Below are 17,429 nucleotides of genomic sequence, written 5' to 3' on the forward strand. Positions count from 1 at the left end.
AGGGTGAGAGATGATCCATTTGGAGGTATGAGAAGAAAATATTTGCATTTCCATTTCTCTATTTTTAATCTCATCCTTTGAACCTTTTCACTTTTTTTCATATGTTTTAGAAAAAAAAATTTTTAATTGAAGTATGGTTGATTTACAGTGTTGTGTTAGTTTCAAGTGTACAGCAAAGTGATTCAGTATATATATATATATATAGAGAGAGAGAGAGAGAGAGAGAGGGAGAGAGAATAATATATGTATTCTTTTTCAGATTCTTTTCCGTTATAGGTTATTATAAGATACTGGTAACTGCTATCAAAAATAAAATTAAAAAGGAAATGAGAGGGGATAGAAAATGGGGACATGCTATCTTGCTTAGGGTCGTTAAAGGAGCCCTCTGTGAGGAAATGTTGTAGCTTTAAAGAGATCTGAGGGAGGGGAGGGAAGGAGTGGTGTGGAAGATATCTGGGGGAAGAGGCTACCAAGCAGAGGGAATAGCAAGTGCAAAGGCCCTGAGGTAGAATCAACAATGTTGCAGGAGTATCAAGGAACCTGGGATGGCTGAAGCAGGGAGAGTGATGGGAAGAGGAGGGGAAGTGAGGCCAGAGGGGGGACGGGTATTCAGGTCACAGTGATCACTGAGAGTTTCTTACTCGTGCCACCCGGCCCTAGCCACCTGGAACCTCAGAATCCCTTTCTCCCAGGTCTTTCCTGGGAGTGTTTAGTAACAGAATCATAGGCTATCAGAGTTGGACCTTGAAGGACTTGGGAGGGGAGGGCTGTTGGGAGAGGCAGCCTGTTTCACAGATGAGGAAACCGAGTCTCAGAGAGGCAAAGAGAAGTGGCCAAGGCCTCTCAAGTCCAGGTCTAGCGCAGGGATCAAGAGGATGTTGGTTCTGAAGTTGGGCAAGTCACTTAATTTCTCTCAGCCTTCATTTCCTCACTGTCATAATAGCACGTGCACAGATGAGAGAAATGAGGCACAGAGGGGTTGAGTCCCTTGCCCAATGTCACACAGCTGGCTCCACAATCAATGGGCTCAGTACTAATTAGCACTTATTGGAGGCCCACTGTGTGCCAAGTACTATGCTAAACTCCTAAGAAAGGCTTCACTTCTCACAGCAACCCCTTTGGGTGGAGAAACTGAGGCACGAAGTGGTTAGGTAATTTGCCAGGCAGCCTGGCTTTGGAACGCAGCCTCTTAATGTGGGCCTCTCAAGAGTCCCCTTCCTCATTATGGGAAATCTGGAAACCACAAAGGAAAAAAGTGTGGCCAAAAAAACCCCTGGCTGCCCAGAGATGCACCCCCCCACCCCCCCACCCCCGGCCCCGAACAGGCCTCTACCACCACCCGCCGCGGCCCCAGGCACTACTGCTATTTTCTGCTTGTAACCTCTCACCCCTTCCTCTCCCCAACCCTCAGCTCCCTGGGGTACATCCCCCTAATGAGGGTGGTGCAGTCAGTGCGACACACAACACGGAAATCCAGCACGACGCTACGTGAGGGTTGGGTGGTTCATTACAGCAACAAGGACACGCTGGTGAGTGGGTGGGGCGCGGTCAGGTGGGTGGGGCTAGAGTTGGGGAGAGCGGGGGTTTGAGGGGGCGGAGCCGGTTGGGGTATGGAGTGGGCGGGGTCATGCTGAAGGCTGAGGTAGAATTAGAGGGGTGGCTATAGGGATGAAGGGGGAGGGACAGGATTTAGGGGAGGGGCGGGACTAAGGCAAGGTCAGGGGCGGGGCGGGGCTAGAATTAGGGGCGGGGGTTGGCTGGGATTAGAGTCAGAGCCCTAGCAGCATGTGGGGCAGACAACCTCAGTCTCTCAAGCACCTCTCCCAACAGAGGAAGCGGCACTATTGGCGCCTGGATTGCAAGTGCATCACGCTCTTCCAGAACAACACAACCAACAGATACTACAAGGTGGGCCTTCTGGCTCCCAGATCCCCCAGACCTCTCCTCTTTGTCCACTATCTTCTCCCCTCCTCTCCCAGTTGCTTCAGGCAAACACCTGCGAATCACACTCTCTGCCCACCCCTGCTTGCCCGCTTCCATCCCATCAGCAAGTGTCGCCCACCTGGATGCCCTTCCCCGTGTTTGATCTCAGCTCCATCACTTTCCAGCTGGGGGATCCAAGCAAGTTACCTCACCTCTCTGCACCCCACGTGTCTCACCTGTAAAAGGCCTCAAAGAATAGTCCTCGCCTCAGGGCTAATGCCAGAATTCAAAGAGATAATCTACGTGGAGCAATTAGTTTAGGGCCAGGCGTATGTTAAGCTCCGTTAAACTCCCAGTAACTATAAGTGTGTTATCATTATAACCTTATAATTAATTTTTTGAATTCTTTCTTTGTATTCATTCATCACCGCCTCCCATGCCAGCGCTGCATTCCCGCCAGTCTCCTCCACGGTCCTTCTGCCCTTGTCCTCAGTCTTTTCCCACGCAGCAGCCAGAGGAGTCCATTAAAACCATCACAAGCTTCCAATGGCTCCCACTGCCCTTGGAATAAAACCCAGACACCTCGCTGTTTACCTGCCCTGGAGCATCTTCCTTACCCTTCCAATGGCTGCTTCCTTCTTATCCTTCCCGTCTTCCTCAAGCCACTTTATCTAAAATACCATCCCCACCACAACGTCTCTGTCTCCTGGTTTTACTGGCTACATAAGTCTGTCTCTCTTTCTCACTCTTTCCTTCTTTTCTTCCTCCCTTCCTTTGTCTTTCAACACTTTTCAAAGCACACTCTTTTTCCTCCCCATAGACACCGCACCCTCTCTCCTCCCAGGGTCCCCTCTGCCTCCTTCCTGGTCTCCTATGTCAGTCCCATCCTCTCCCATCCACCCTCCACACACAGCCAGAGAGAACTACTCCCCACCTTGCACTAAACCCTTCTGTGGCTCCCCAAGGCCCTGGAGACAAAGCTCAGGCTCCTCCCTGTGGCCCATGAGGCCCATGAGGCCTGGGCCTAGCCTGATTTCATTAATTAATTTATTTTATTTTTATCCTTTATTAGTTCATCAAACATGGCATGCCTACTGTGTGCCAGGCACTATCCATGTAATGGGGATACGACATGTTCCTTGAACACAAGCCTTTTCTACCTCAGGGCCTTTGCACATGCTCCACCCACTCCTCCACCAGCTGGCCTCTTCTTACCTTTCCGATCTCTGCTTCAATGTAACTTCCACCAGGAGGCCTTTCCTGACCCCTCCATGCAAACCAGCCCCTTCTGCAATGACACTGGGTTCTGTGTCCTCATCTGAGTAAGTGGAGAGCCCCAGGGTCAGCCTGGAGCCCTCACGGGTGCTGGCTCTGTGTCCTGCCAGGAAATTCCACTGTCTGAAATCCTCGCTGTGGAGCCTGCCCAGAACTTCAGCCTTGTGCCACCAGGCACCAACCCACACTGCTTCGAGATTGTCACTGCCAACACCACCTACTTTGTGGGCGAAACCCCTGGCGGGGCCCCAGGGGGGCCCAGCGGGCAGGGGGCCGAGACTGCCCGGGGCTGGGAAACAGCCATCCGCCAGGCCCTGATGCCTGTCATCCTCCAGGATGCACCCAGTGCCCCAGGCCATGCGCCCCACAGTAAGTCCCCCACCCTGGGTCCCTGGGAGGATGGGTCTTGGAGGGCTTGGGTGGGATCCTGGAGAAGGGAAGAGCCAGGGAATGTCAGAGTGGAGAATGTGGCTTCTGGACTCAGCAGGCCTGGGTCTAAATCATTAAGCCCTAGACCTAACGTACAGTCTTGGGCATGTTACTTTCCCTTTCTGAGTCTTTTCCCAGGGGTGCCAACTCCGCCAAACTGTGAGTTCAGACTTTTTGATTCGTGCTCCTTTGTGCCTGACCTGTGCCGGGTAATGCTGGGGCCACCGCTATGACCAAGACAGCTCAGGACCTGCCTTCCTGGTCCAGTAGGGAAGACAGACCTGTTCCCAGACAGTGATGACTCAGAGTGGGCAGGGCTGGGATAGGGGAGCCAAAGGGCTGTGGGAGCTCAGAGGGGGTGACTAACCCAGCCTGGGTGTCCCGGAGGGCTTCCTGAAGGAGGCAACATCTGAGCTAAGACCTGGAAATTGAAGAGGGGTGAAATGAAGGGAAAGGAAGTGGGAAATCCTTTCACGCAGAGGCAAAGGATGATCAGGGAGTCCCAGGTTCCCGCCTTATGGAGCTCATAGTCGAGGGTGAGTAACAGACATTCATCAGGTCATCCTGGATGAAAGACAAGTGGGACGTAGAACATGTGCTAAAGGAATCTGACATGGCCCCAGGAGTAACATTTGAGCTGAGACTGAGAGATGAGGAGGATTTAACTAAGTCCACAATGAGGGAAAGAGCATTCCTGGCAGAGGAAACTGCAAATGCAAAGGCCCAGAGGTAGGAGAGAACTTGCTGTATCGGAGGCTCAGCAAGGAGGCCAGCATGTTGGGAATACACACAAACTCTGCTTGTTTAAGGGCCTCGGCCTTCCTCCTCAGGGCACTGGGCGGCCATGGCACGGTTTTGAGCAGGGGAAGGATGGAGTCAGGTTTGTGCTTCAGCAAGATCCCTCTGGCTTCCTTATGGAGGGCAAATAGGAGAGGGCGGAACGGGGCAGGGAGACCAGGGAGGAGGCTGAGGGGCGAGGGCCGGATGTTCCTCAGGGAGGGGACAGATGTTCAAATGGCAGAAGGATCAAGACTTTGGAAATGTCTGAGCTTGGTTGGATTAGTAGTGGGGCAAATGCAGGGGAAGAGGCTGGAGTCAGTTTGGAGTTTCCCGCTGAGCCTTAGTTTCCTCCTCTGTAAAATGGGATCATCACTTGGTGCTGAGATCACAGAGTGAAATGCTCTGTGAACTCATTCATGGCCTCACTTTTTGAGCTCCTGTCTCATTTCCTCCTCTCACTGGCCCTAGGAGAGAGGTCTTTTTATGGTTTCCATTCTTCCAGAGGAGGAAACTGAGGTTCTTAGTGGACAAGTCAGTCAGTAGCCTGACTACTGGCTCCAGAGGGTGGAGTTATGGGTGAACGTGACCTTGAGCCTGGAGTCCCCTCACCTCCGCCTCCCCCTCTCCCCAGGACAAGCTTCTCTGAGCATCTCTGTGTCTAACAGCCAGATCCAAGAGAATGTGGTGAGACCCTGCCCGCATCCCACAGCCCCGAGGATGTGTTCCCCCTCCCGCTCCCAAACAGCCTCCAAGCTCTCCCACCCTCCTAGTCTCCTTGACCTCCCCATCTCCATTTGCACCCCTGACCCTCCCTGTCCCCACCCTGCAGGACATTGCCACTGTCTACCAGATCTTCCCGGATGAGGTGCTGGGCTCGGGCCAGTTTGGAGTGGTCTATGGCGGTAAGGATGCTTCAAGAGCTGACCCAGAAAGGGGTCTTGAGCCCAGACCTTCCCTGTGATTGCCTGCATGCTCACCACTTTTTCTAGCTGATTAGAAAGCTAGATCCTGGGGGCAGATGGTTGCAGGCTCGCCTTTTCTCACTGGGAAAGGCCAATGACTTTTCTCCCGTTATTAATAGGGAAGGTAAATTCTATGCTGATTGGCCACAGAGCTAGATGCTAGATTCTGATTGGTTATATATCTAGTTTCCCATGTTATAGATTCCCCTCCTCGGAGCTCTGTCTTTACTTTCCACCTTTATTCCCAGGGCCCCCCACCCCTCGCATCTCTCCTGGGGACCCCTCAGAGCCCCCATGATGGCCTTTCATCCACCTCTGCCCAATTCCGGCTGTGTCCCTCTGGTGGGGCCTTCCTCTTGCCAGGACTGGAAGGTCCTGCTCCCCTCATCCCCCATCTCCCCTACCCCCTGCCCAGGAAAGCACCGGAAGACAGGCCGGGACGTGGCAGTAAAGGTCATCGACAAACTGCGTTTCCCCACCAAGCAGGAGAGCCAACTCCGGAACGAAGTAGCCATTCTGCAGGTGACCCCTGAGATCTGTGGTCCAACTCTGCCCCCCTCCCCACCCAGGAAGGGCCTTCCCTTCCCACTTCCTCCTTTGCCCCCTTGCCACTTCCTCCAGTCTGGGGATAGTCAGGGAAGGCTTCCTAGCGGAGGCACCATGCATGTTGAGACTGAAGGGGTAGAGAAGGTATTCTGAGCAGAGGGACCAACCCGTGCAAAGGTCCAGAGGTGAGAGGGAACACGAAGTCTTCTAGGAACTAGAAGGAGTTCAAGGTTACTAGATGGTTTATGTGAAGAAAGGTGGTGGGTGGTGAGGCTAGGGGGGAGGCTGGGGGTCACACCCTATGGGCTTTCTCCTGAGGGTGCTGGGGAGCCATGGAAGGATTTTGAGCAAGGAAGGGACAGGGTCAGATGTGAACTTTCGAAAGATCCCTCAGGCTGCTATTGGAGGGTAGGGGGAAAAGGTGTGGGGCTGGAACCTGTACCCCAGGGAGGAGGCTGGGTGGGGACCTGGGTGGGAGAGATGGGGTTCAGCTAGGCAAGGGCTGGGGAAGGGAAGGAGGGCAGGGATTTAAAAGATACAGATGTACAAAGCTCCTTCCCATTTCTCCACGCTCCCCTTCTCTTCTTCCCACAACCCTGGACCTTCACCAGAATTTCATGATGTAAAGATCCTTCCGAACACTTGGTGGCGCTGGAGGGGTGGTTCTGTCTGGGGCTGTGGAAGCCCTTTCCCCTCCCCCAATGGCACCCCCAGGGAAGGAACAGCCGACCCTCCGGGGATATCTGTCTTGTTTGTCGTCTGCCTGCTCCTATGGCTTGCCCTCTAGGGTCTCAAGTTTGCGGGTGACCTGGGTTCTGACCCCCGCCCCCCCTCCCACCCCACCCACCCCAGAGTCTGCGGCACCCGGGGATTGTCAACCTGGAGTGTATGTTCGAGACCCCGGAGAAGGTATTTGTGGTGATGGAGAAGCTGCACGGGGACATGCTGGAGATGATCCTCTCCAGCGAGAAGGGCCGGCTGCCTGAGCGCCTCACCAAGTTCCTCATCACCCAGGTGCGCCTGTCCCGCCCACTGCCCCGCCCAACGCCAGCCTCCCCGCCCAGGCTCCCCACCTGCCCTGCAAGACGCGCATGTGCCGTGTGCCCCCGAAGGGCAGGCAGACCTTGGGTGGGAGTCATAATAGCGAGTAATAGAAAACGTAATAATAGAGTAATAATAACAATCATAGAAAAAGTAATAGAGTGATACTTTTTAAATTATAATAGATTATAATAGAACAGTTAATAGAATAATAATAGAGTAATAACAATAGAAACATAATAGGATAATAAGTAGAAAATAATAGAGTAGTAATAACAACTTATTATAGAAAAATAATAAATGATTATCATTTTATATTTTTTATTACTTTATATAATGAGTCAGGTTCACTGGGCCTGACTTTATTCATGAAGAAACAAGGAAGGGGAGAGAGGCCTTTCTCTGAGGAGATCATTCATTCATTCATTTATTAAATGGTTCAACAAACACTGCCTGAACCACTGTGCCTGGCCATACTGGGCAGGGTGAGGACACAGCGGTGACCAAAATAGCCCCAGCCCTGGACAGTGATCCCCCAGAGTGGGCGGGGCTGGGACGGGGGATGCTGATAATGAGGATGATAAATAATGTGGTCACTAAACTTTATTGAGCACTTACTCTATGCCAGGCACTGTTTTAGTTCATTTAATCTTCATAGCAACCTATGTGGTAGTGGTTATTATTACTCCCATTTTACTGAGGCTCAGGGACCTTATAAGTAACTTGCCCAGGGTCACACAGCTGGTGGGATTTAAACCTGGGAGCTGTGCTTTTACTGAGTAAAGTCAAACTAATTTGTGCTATTTGTGTGTGTGTGCACGTGCACAAGTGCATGCATTTTAATTGATTTCACGTATATAACGCTACGTTGTTCTGCTTCTTACTTCCACTTTAACAGTGCTTCTGGAAGACTGTTCTAGTTCAGTGTGTAGTTAGCAGGACTGTCTCTTTTTCTTAATTGCGCCCCATGGCGGGTGTCACCAAATTCCCCAGTTGCTGAGCATGTAGTTGGTCTCACTATTCCACTACTGCAAACAACATCCTGTGAACATTTGTCTACAAACGTCGACAGGTTCTGGTGGCAGAATTTCAATAGAATACATTTCGAAGAGTAGACTCCTGAACCCAGGGAAATGTGCTTTAAATTTTTAAAAAAGATGTTGCCCGGTTATTCTCTAAAACCTCTTTCTTTTTTTTTTTTTTTTTAATAAATTTATTTATTTTTGGCTGCGTTGGGTCTTCATTGCTGCCCGCAGGCTTCTCATTGCGGTGGCTTCTCTTGCTGCGGAGCTCTGGCTCTAGGCGCACGGGCTTCAGTAGTTGTGGCGAATGGGCTTAGTTGCACCGTGGCATGTAGGATCTTCCTGCACCAGGGATCGAACCCACGTCCCCGGCATTGGCAGGCAGATTCTTAACAACTATGCCACCAGGGAAGTCCTCTAAAACCTCCTTCAATCTTTGTTCTCACCAACAAAGTTTGAGGGTGTCTATTTTCTCACTCCTGACTAACTCTGGATAATATAATCACCAGGCTTTTTGTTTGTTTGTTTGCCATGCTGCATGGCTTGCACGATCTTAGTTCCCCAACCAGGAATTGAACCCAGGCCACAGCAGTAAAAACACCTAGTCCTAACCACTGGACAGCCAGGGAATTCCCAATATAATCACCAGTCTTTTTTTTTTTTTAATGTTATTTATTTATTTTTGGCTGCATTGGGTCTTCATTGCCGCGGGTGGGCTTTCTCTAGTTGTGGCGAGTGGGGGCTACTCTTCCTGGTGGTACGTGGGCTTATCATTGCAGTAGCTTCTCTTGTTGCTGAGCACGGGCTCTAGGTATGCAGGCGTCAGTTGTTGTGGCACGTGAGCTCAGTAGTTGTGGCTCGTGGGCTCTAGAGTGCAGGCCCAGTAGTTGTGGTGCACTGGCTTAGTTGCTCTGTGGCATGTGGGATCTTCCTGGATCAGGGCTCGAACCCATGTCCCCTGCATTGGCAGGCAGACTCATAACCACTGTGCCACCAGGGAAGCCCAATCACCAGTTTTAAAGGTGGAAAAATAATACTACATGTGGCTTCATTTGCTGGTTTAAAAATTATGGGTGAAGTTGAGCATATTTTCACATGTTTATTGGCCTGTGCTTTATGCACTCTTTGCCCATTTTTCAATTGGATTATTCTTATTGAATTGTAAGAGCTCTTTGTATATGAAGGACCCTGGATCTTTGCTGCTTGTGTTGTACCCATCTCTAATCCCAGTATTTCTTTTCCTCTTTATTTTGTTCATGGTTTACTTTCATTTTCTGGGTTTCACAGCCTTCCTAGAAAGATCTTCCCACGTGGCTGGTTCCACACCTGATTCTGGGACATGTTCTCTGTTGGTTGCAAAGTCCCCTGTGCTGGCTTCCTTTCTCCAGGCCCAGCACCCTTGCTCTCCCAAGCTGTGTGCCTTTGTCAGGCTGACTTGCAGGGTGGGGTTAGAAACCCACTGAGGCAGGCTCATCCAGACTTCAGGTGGGGAGAGGAAACTGCCTGCCTTCAGCAACTGAGGCAGTTTCTCTTTCTGGTCTTTCATCTCTTCCTCTCTTTTTGCCTGTGCTCTTCTCTCTCTTTCTCTTTCCCTTTGCAGATTTCTGCTTTTTGCCTCTTGCCTGCCCCACCCCAAGTCCTGTGCTAAGCCCTATACCTCATGAACTTATAGGCTTCACAACCACCTTTGAGGTAGGTATTACTATAATCCACATCTTACAGATGAGGAAACTGAGGTGGAGGGAGGTTCCTAGGTCTTGCCCAGGGTCACACAGCTACAAGGTCACATCGCTAGGTAGCTGTCTGGCCAAGGTTTGAACCTGGGTCTGTCTAGCTTCCAATCTGCCCTTTCTGTTCACCACATTTACTAGGGGTTGGAAAAATAAAAAAACTGAAGATCTGTAGAAGAGGATGTCCATATACGTCTTTGGATCTCAGTCTCCCTGTCTGTAGAATGAGGAGCTTGGACCTCAGCAGTAGCTTTCAAATAGCATTTCCGTACTCGAAAATCATCCAGCAAAAACAATGAGAAAGTACAAATACTTCAGTTCTAAGATATAGATTACAACTTCATGCTTATATCACTCTGTACTTCCTGTGTATTTTGTTTGGGTTACCTAGAATCAAGGAAAATCATGGCTCCCGTAGATTAGTGGTAACAGATGGTAACAGTTTTTTGTTTTAGTTTTTTTTTAAGTCAGCTCACCTTGCCATCATAGAATACTCTTAAATTAATAGATACAGCAGGAAAAGTTTTATTTGAAACACTCACAAGAATATGTCTGCTAACAGACCACCACAAGAATAATAACTAAAAACAGCAACAATAATAATAGCTCACGTGGAGCGCTTGCTCTGTGCCAGACACTGCCCTAAGCACTCTATATGCGTCAACTCACTTAAAGCTCACAGCAACCCATGAGGATGGGTACTGCTATTACCCCCATTTTACAGGTGAGAAAACTGAGACCCGGAGAGGTTAAGAGACTTGCCCTAGGCAACAGGCTAGTAAGTGTGGAGCCAGGTTTGCTACCTTAGTAGGCTGGCTCTACAATCCCCCCACCTCTTAAAGGTGTTACGTTTAATTTATGACATGTCATGTTGGTATTGTTTGTATTGTTTCCATTTTTTTAATGGCTGAAAAATATTTTTTAAAAAATGGAATCACACAATAGTACCTCCTTGAAAGCCACTGCTTTATTCATAGCACTTTTTCATCATGATCCACATGCCAAGGTGTCTCAGGAGCTTCCCAAATCTCTGCTCCAGTTCAGCCTTCCTAGAATTGTATGTCCAACTCCTATCTCTGATGGAAATGGTTCTGGGTTTTTGAAATTCTTCGTTGGTGCTCCAGTGCCTCCCCTAGTGCTGGGGGGCATCTTTAGGGGTACAGAGTGGGGCATGGATGGGGTGTGGAGGGCTGGCTGCTGAGGGCAGAATCTTGGGGCAGGGACCTTTCTAACTTTCTTACTGGCTCCATTGCCTCCCCTCAGATCCTGGTGGCTTTGAGACACCTTCACTTCAAGAATATCGTCCACTGTGACTTGAAACCGGAAAATGTGTTGCTGGCGTCAGCCGACCCATTTCCTCAGGTCAGACATGTCTCCTCCTGATTTGGGGAAGTCCTTCCAGTACTGGTGGTGGGTGGGGATTGTATTAATCAAGATAATTAATCAGACACAGAGACCCAAGATAATGGCCTAAATGAGATAGAGGCTTGTCTCTCACTCGTGTAGGGTCCAGCATAAGCATTTTGAGGGTGAAAAAGCAGCTCCATGGTGTTGGGACCACAGCTCCTGCTGTCGTGTGCTGGCCTCTCTATGGTGTTGCCTGGTCTTCATGGTCCATGATGTGCTGCTGCCGCGCCCCCAATTGTGAAAAGATAATGGGGGTGGGAGGAAGAGAGGAAAGAAACGGGGTAGAAGAAATGGATACACCCCTTACCTTCCCTAAGGCAATACTTTGAAGTTGCATGGGGCACTTCTCACATCCCATTGACTGGAACTTTATCACGTGGTCATGGCTGGCTGCAAAGGGAACTGGGAAATGTAGTTTTCATTCTGGGTGACCATGTGGCTCATTAAAAATTCAGGATTTTTAGGAAGGGGAGAAGCAGAGAACAGATATCAGAGGGGGGCCACTGGTAATTTCTTCTGTGGGTCTCTTAGGAAAACAGTTTTGATGAGCCTCTGACTAGTCGATGAGAACCCCCTTGGGGCAGAACCAGATTAAGCAAGAGTGATGATTATAACAGCTACAGTTGATTGTGTGCCTACTGTGTTCACGGGCCTTTAGTTATAGGTTCTCATTTAGCCCTTCCACATCCCTGTGAAGTTTTTGCTTTATTATCTATGTTTTGTGATTATTTCGTTTCATTTTAAAAGTTCATTTTGGTCACCAACTAAAAATTACTGTGTGCCTGCTTTGTGCCAGGCTCCATGCTGGGGCATTAGGAACTGTGGTAAGTAGAGACATCCCCATCTCTATGCCCACTGGTTTACAGCGGGAGTGGGGGGGTGATTTTGCCCCCCGGGGGACATTTGACAATGTTGGAGACATTTTTGGTTGTCACAACTGTTTGGGGGGGGCAGTTGCTACGGGCATCTAAACACCCTACAGTGCACAGGACAGCCCCATAACAAAGGATTATCTTTCCCTAATGTCAATAGTGCAGTGAATGAGAAACTCTAACTTCGAGCAGTAATATCTACTAGAAATATAATGTGAACCATATGTGTAATTTTACATTTTCTAGTAGGCACATTTTAAACAGTGAAAAGAAACTGGTGAAATTAACTTTAATAATTATTTAGTATATCTAAATATGACAATTTCAACATGCAATCAGCATAAACATTATTGAGTTTTTTTAAATTAAAAAAAGTATATTTATTTATTAGTTTGTTTGGCTGCGCCGGATCTTAGTTGCAACATGCAGTATCTTTAGTTGCGGCATGTGAACTCTCAGCTGCAGCATGTGGGATCTAGTTCCCTGACCAGGGATCGAACCTATGCCCCCTGCACTGGGTGCATGGAGTCTTAGCCACTGGACCACCAGGGAAGTCCCAGCATAAACATTACTAATGAAATATTCTTTCTTTTCATACTGTGTTCCAAATCCGGTGTGTATTTGACACTTACAGCACATCTCAATTCAGATATTAAATTTCTATCAGAAATACTCGGTTTTGTACTTAGATTTCATAAAATTAACCGTTGGGAAAGTGGATTGACACACCCAAGTTGTTCCAAGCGTATTTAAAAGTTTTCCAATAACAAAATCTAGAATCCCTTTTTATTTTTATTTTATTTTTTATTTTTGACCGTACCGCACGGCACGTGGGATCCTAGTTCCCCAGCCAGGGATCAGACCCATGCCCCCTGCAGTGGAAGTGCGGATTCTTAACCACTGGACTGCCAGGGAAGTCCCTAGGATCCCTTTTTAAATATAAATTAATTAAAATTAAATAGAAAGTAGTTCCTCAGTTGCACTTGCCACATTCATGTGCTCAGCAGCCACATGTGGCCAGTGGCCACCATATTGGACAGCAAAGATCATAGAGGGAAGAGCAAATGTTGATCAATTTGTCCCAGAAATGTAATTATATCTGTGATGAGTTCCATGACACAGTTCTATGAGCTCACGTAACTGTATAGCCCAGTGGAGAGTCAGAGAAAACCTATCTGAAGAAGGAGTAGTTTTCTGGGGGGACAAGTGTTCTAGGCAGCTGGAACAGCCTGTGCAAAGGCCCTGTGGTGGAAAGATCTGTACTTTTGTTTTTTTAACGGCTTTATTGAGATATAATGCATATACTATACAATTCACCGATTTAAAGTATACAGTTCAGTGGCTTTTAATGTATTCAGAGTTGTGCAACCATCACCACGATCAATTTTGGAATATTTTCACCACCACAAAAGAAACCTCATACCTCTTAGCCAACATCCTCCAGTCCCATCGTCCCCCCAACCCACAACCACCGATCTGCTTTCCATGGATTTGTCTGTTCTGAGCATTGCATATAAATGGAATTAAATATATGGAATATACAATAATATAATATGTGGTCTTTGTGACTGGCTTCTTTCGCTTAGTTAATGTTTTCAGGGTTCATTTAGGTTGTAGCATGTGTCAGAACTTCACTTCTTTTTATGGCCATATAATATTCCATTGTAAGATAGGTAGAAAAGCGTGGATCTTAGAAAAGGAAAAGATTATAAGGTCTGTCAGAAGGGCAAAGGATCTTAGGAAAGGGTGGTTTGGTTGTCACATTGAGATTTGGGTCAGGGGTTGGGGTGTGGCTGTTTTTGAAGGCAACAGAGGCTCAGGGCAATAGTCAGCCAGAGAAGGGTTTTGTGTAGGGGAGGGACAGTATGTGAATAGAGGTAGCAGCTGCCCATGGACTGGTAAGCAGCAGACAGGACCTTGAACCCAGATATTGCTGGCTCTAAAGCCTGTCCATGACCCTAGACTGCCCCCAACAAGGGCAAGGTAAGTTCTCACCTGTTACCGTCTGGATACCATCGTCAGCGATTTACATGTTCGGTCCCATTTAATCCCCAGGGAAGCCTGAGCGGCAGCTGCTGTTAACATTCCCAACCCAGAAGACAAAACCCGTGCTGGGAGAAGTTAGGTCCCTCCGCTGAGGTCGCCGAGGCTCGCTCTATGCCTGCCGCTGCTCCTAACATCTTCCATATATTTCAGTTCATACACCCTACCCTTTAAGTAGGAACTGTTAGCATCTCCACTGTGCAAAAGAGGAAGCAGAGGCACGAGGAGGTTGAGACCTGCTCGATGTGACAGAGGTCAAGTGGCAGGGAGCCTTTACGGACCCCTCACTGCACGCCGGCCATTTATTGTCCTGTGAGTTTTAGATGGATCAACTCAGGGAATCCTCACGGCCGCCATCTGATACAGGCGTTGGTACGCTCCCCCTCGTCCTCCTCCTCCTCGTACAGATGAGGAAACTGAGGCACAGAGAGAGGAAGTCACTTGCCCAGGGTCACCCAGCTAGTGAACAGAGGAAGCTGGATTCGAACCAGCGTTCGAGTTTGTCTGGAATACCGCGGTGGGGTACACTTGCGGAGGGGCGGGAAGCACGACCTCCACACACCCTCAGACCCTCTACCCTTCGCCTCCGCAGGTGAAGCTGTGTGACTTCGGCTTCGCGCGTATCATCGGCGAGAAGTCGTTCCGGCGCTCGGTGGTGGGCACGCCGGCCTACCTGGCGCCCGAGGTGCTGCTCAACCAGGGCTACAACCGCTCGCTGGACATGTGGTCAGTGGGCGTGATCATGTACGTCAGCCTCAGTGGCACGTTTCCCTTCAACGAGGACGAGGACATCAAAGACCAGATTCAGAACGCTGCCTTCATGTACCCAGCCTGCCCTTGGAGCTGCATCTCCGCGGGAGGTGTGGGACTCACCTGACCCCTGGGCCGAGGCGAGGGCCGAGGCCCCCTGGTGGGGGCATGGTGGGAAGAATGGGCGGGGCCGCAGGAGGGTTGGGCCCTAAAAAACAGCCTGGTATCATGAGGGTGGAGCCTAGTGATGGGGCAAGGGCATGGGGAGGGCCGTCTTTTAAACAGGGAGGCACCAGGACCTGGGACGTTGGGCCAGGGACTCAAGAGGGTGTATGGAACCAGGGTCCCTAGACTCAGGCCTAGACCAGGTCATGTGATTTGGAAAGGAAGTGTCCTAGCAGCGCTAAGACAGACCCTTGCTGCCTTGGGGGCTAAGACTTGGCTTGTCTAGGGTGGGACCAGGAGAGGGACTAGACCTGAGAAAGCCAATGGGCTGGGGTGGCCAAGAGAGGGAACAGATCCTCCCAAGGCACTGGCTGGGGCCTGGAGTCTTTGGGGTTATGACCCCAAAAGGGTTAGTCCTGCAGAAGCGGTGGGACCATGGGGCAAGGTTAAGAAACACGGGCTTGGCTAATTTGCCGGGTATTGGGTCTGTGACTGGGATGGAGATGGGCCTGGGGCCATGGTGTTGGATCCAGTGATGGAGGGAGCTGGTTTAGGGGCATGGCTAGAGGAGGGGCAGGGCCATGGAGGATTTCTGAAGCTGTCCAGGAGAAGGACTGACCGGCCCTGAGACCAAAGTCACACCTGGAACCTGGGAGCAGGTGGAGGTCAGAGAAGCATATGGTGGCAGGGGTTGGGGGCCAGGATGGAGGCAGATCTTGGGATCTCTGCATATAGGGGCTGTGGCGTTGTGACCTGGTAGTGTGATGCGCCTTGCCGACTTCAAGATGGGCCTGGGAAAATTAAGTCCTGAGGCCGTGGCTCTGGGGCAAAGCCAAGTATGAGGGTGAGCTAAGGGCAGGGCTAAGATACTGGGGTGCATCAAGAAGCCTTAGATAAGTTAGAACAAGGGGCAGGTCCTGAAGCCAGAAGCTCAGGAGGACAGGAAGTGTGGGAGGGAGGTTAGTTAAGACAATCATTTGGGAGCTCCCTGCTGGCCTAGAGGTTAGGACTCCGCGCTTTCACTGCTGTGGCCCAGGCTCAATCCCTGGTCGGGGAACTGAGATCCTGCAAGCCAAGATCCTGTATGTACTTGTGTATGACAAAACTTATGAAGGTGATATAGGAATGGGGAAACTGAGGTAGAGACTTGGAGAAGAGATGGAGGATCTAGTGTGTGCCTCGTGAGGGGTGGGGGTAAATGTGTAATTTAACGAGGAAATGGGTGGGTGAGTGATTAGTGCAGGTGACGCTTTCATGCCAGTGAAGAAGGAAGGCCTGGATGGCAGGTTAGTAGGCTGGGATTCCTGTTGGAGGAGGGACGGCCCCACACCCCGCAGGGCTTGAGCCGTCTCTCTCCTTCCGGTGCAGCCATCGACCTCATCAACAACCTACTGCAGGTGAAGATGCGCAAGCGCTACAGCGTGGACAAGTCTCTCAGCCACCCCTGGTTACAGGTGATGCAGGGGCGGGGCTGAGAGCGAAGTGGGAGGGGCTGGCCCATTGGCTGGGTTAGAGGAAGGGGTGGAGCCATATCTCTTACTGGCTGCTAAGGTAGTGAAGGAGGTAGGTACATTTTTCATGGACGTGGAACGTGGCTGAGCCTCCCATTGGCTGGGCTGTAGAAGGGGGTGGAGCTAATTGGCTGGGCAGGTTGTGAAGGGTGTGCCTTCACCTTCCCTCGTACCCGGCTTCTCACTGGCAGGGCAGATCATATGGGGGCGAAGCTCTGGCCGCTATTGCCTGCCCTTGGTGCAGCACCCAAACTAACCCCTGTTCTCCTCCGCCCAGGAGTACCAGACGTGGCTGGACCTCCGAGAGCTGGAGGGGAAGATGGGCGAACGGTACATAACGCACGAGAGTGATGATGCGCGCTGGGAGCAGTTCGTGGCAGAGCACCCGCTGCCCGGGTCGGGGCTGCCAGCCGACGGGGAGTTCGGCGGGAGCCTCCCACCCCGGGACCACGAGATGCAGGGGCTGGCCGAGCGCATCAGTGTCCTCTGAGGCCTCGTGCTCCCGCCCTGGCTGCCTCGTGATGCTCTCCTCCTGTCTTCGGAGAGGGGCCCTCCACGCCTTCCCAGCGATGAACTGTTCTAGGGGAAGCAGGTTCCAGCCCAAACTGGACACGCCCCGGGGGAGGGGCATGGCGGGGCTGGGGGCAGGGGCCGGGGTTATTTACAAAGCTAATTCCTCAGCAATTAAAACGGACTCATCCCTGGCCCAATGGCCTTGATCTTTTGGCCACACCGCACTCTCCTATCATTAGTTTGTTGTTCACCCAGATGGAGTTCACCTGGAAAGAAGATGGGATGGAGGAGGGATGGGGAGGAGCACTGAAGGGAGAGGAGTTTTGGAAGGAGAACTAACTGGGGTAAAAAATATACAGAGGGGGCTTCCCTGGTGGCGCAGTGGTTGAGACTCCGCCTGCCAATGCAGGGGTCAGGGGTTCCAGCCCTGGTCCGGGAAGATCCCACAGGCTGCGGAGCA

General features: G+C 50.5%; 1 protein-coding gene across 2 annotated transcripts in view; it reads left to right on the plus strand.

Annotated features, from left to right (window-relative positions):
• The window catches only part of PRKD2 (protein kinase D2), a 30,471-nt gene extending 13,283 nt beyond the window's left edge, over positions 1-17,188 (plus strand). For both annotated transcript variants that reach the window (XM_067720972.1, XM_067720973.1), the window contains 11 exons: positions 1,412-1,529; positions 1,831-1,908; positions 3,309-3,567; positions 5,039-5,091; positions 5,237-5,309; positions 5,785-5,891; positions 6,768-6,929; positions 10,972-11,070; positions 14,623-14,890; positions 16,314-16,399; positions 16,734-17,188. In XM_067720972.1, coding sequence (XP_067577073.1) covers positions 1,412-1,529; positions 1,831-1,908; positions 3,309-3,567; positions 5,039-5,091; positions 5,237-5,309; positions 5,785-5,891; positions 6,768-6,929; positions 10,972-11,070; positions 14,623-14,890; positions 16,314-16,399; positions 16,734-16,946 — 1,516 coding nt within the window. In that variant the 3' untranslated portion in view covers positions 16,947-17,188. The remainder of the gene's footprint in view (positions 1-1,411; positions 1,530-1,830; positions 1,909-3,308; positions 3,568-5,038; positions 5,092-5,236; positions 5,310-5,784; positions 5,892-6,767; positions 6,930-10,971; positions 11,071-14,622; positions 14,891-16,313; positions 16,400-16,733) is intronic.
• Positions 17,189-17,429: the final 241 nt, after the last annotated feature.

Source organism: Pseudorca crassidens, chromosome 20, assembly GCF_039906515.1.
Source record: "Pseudorca crassidens isolate mPseCra1 chromosome 20, mPseCra1.hap1, whole genome shotgun sequence".
Classification (NCBI taxonomy): Eukaryota; Metazoa; Chordata; class Mammalia; order Artiodactyla; family Delphinidae; genus Pseudorca; species Pseudorca crassidens.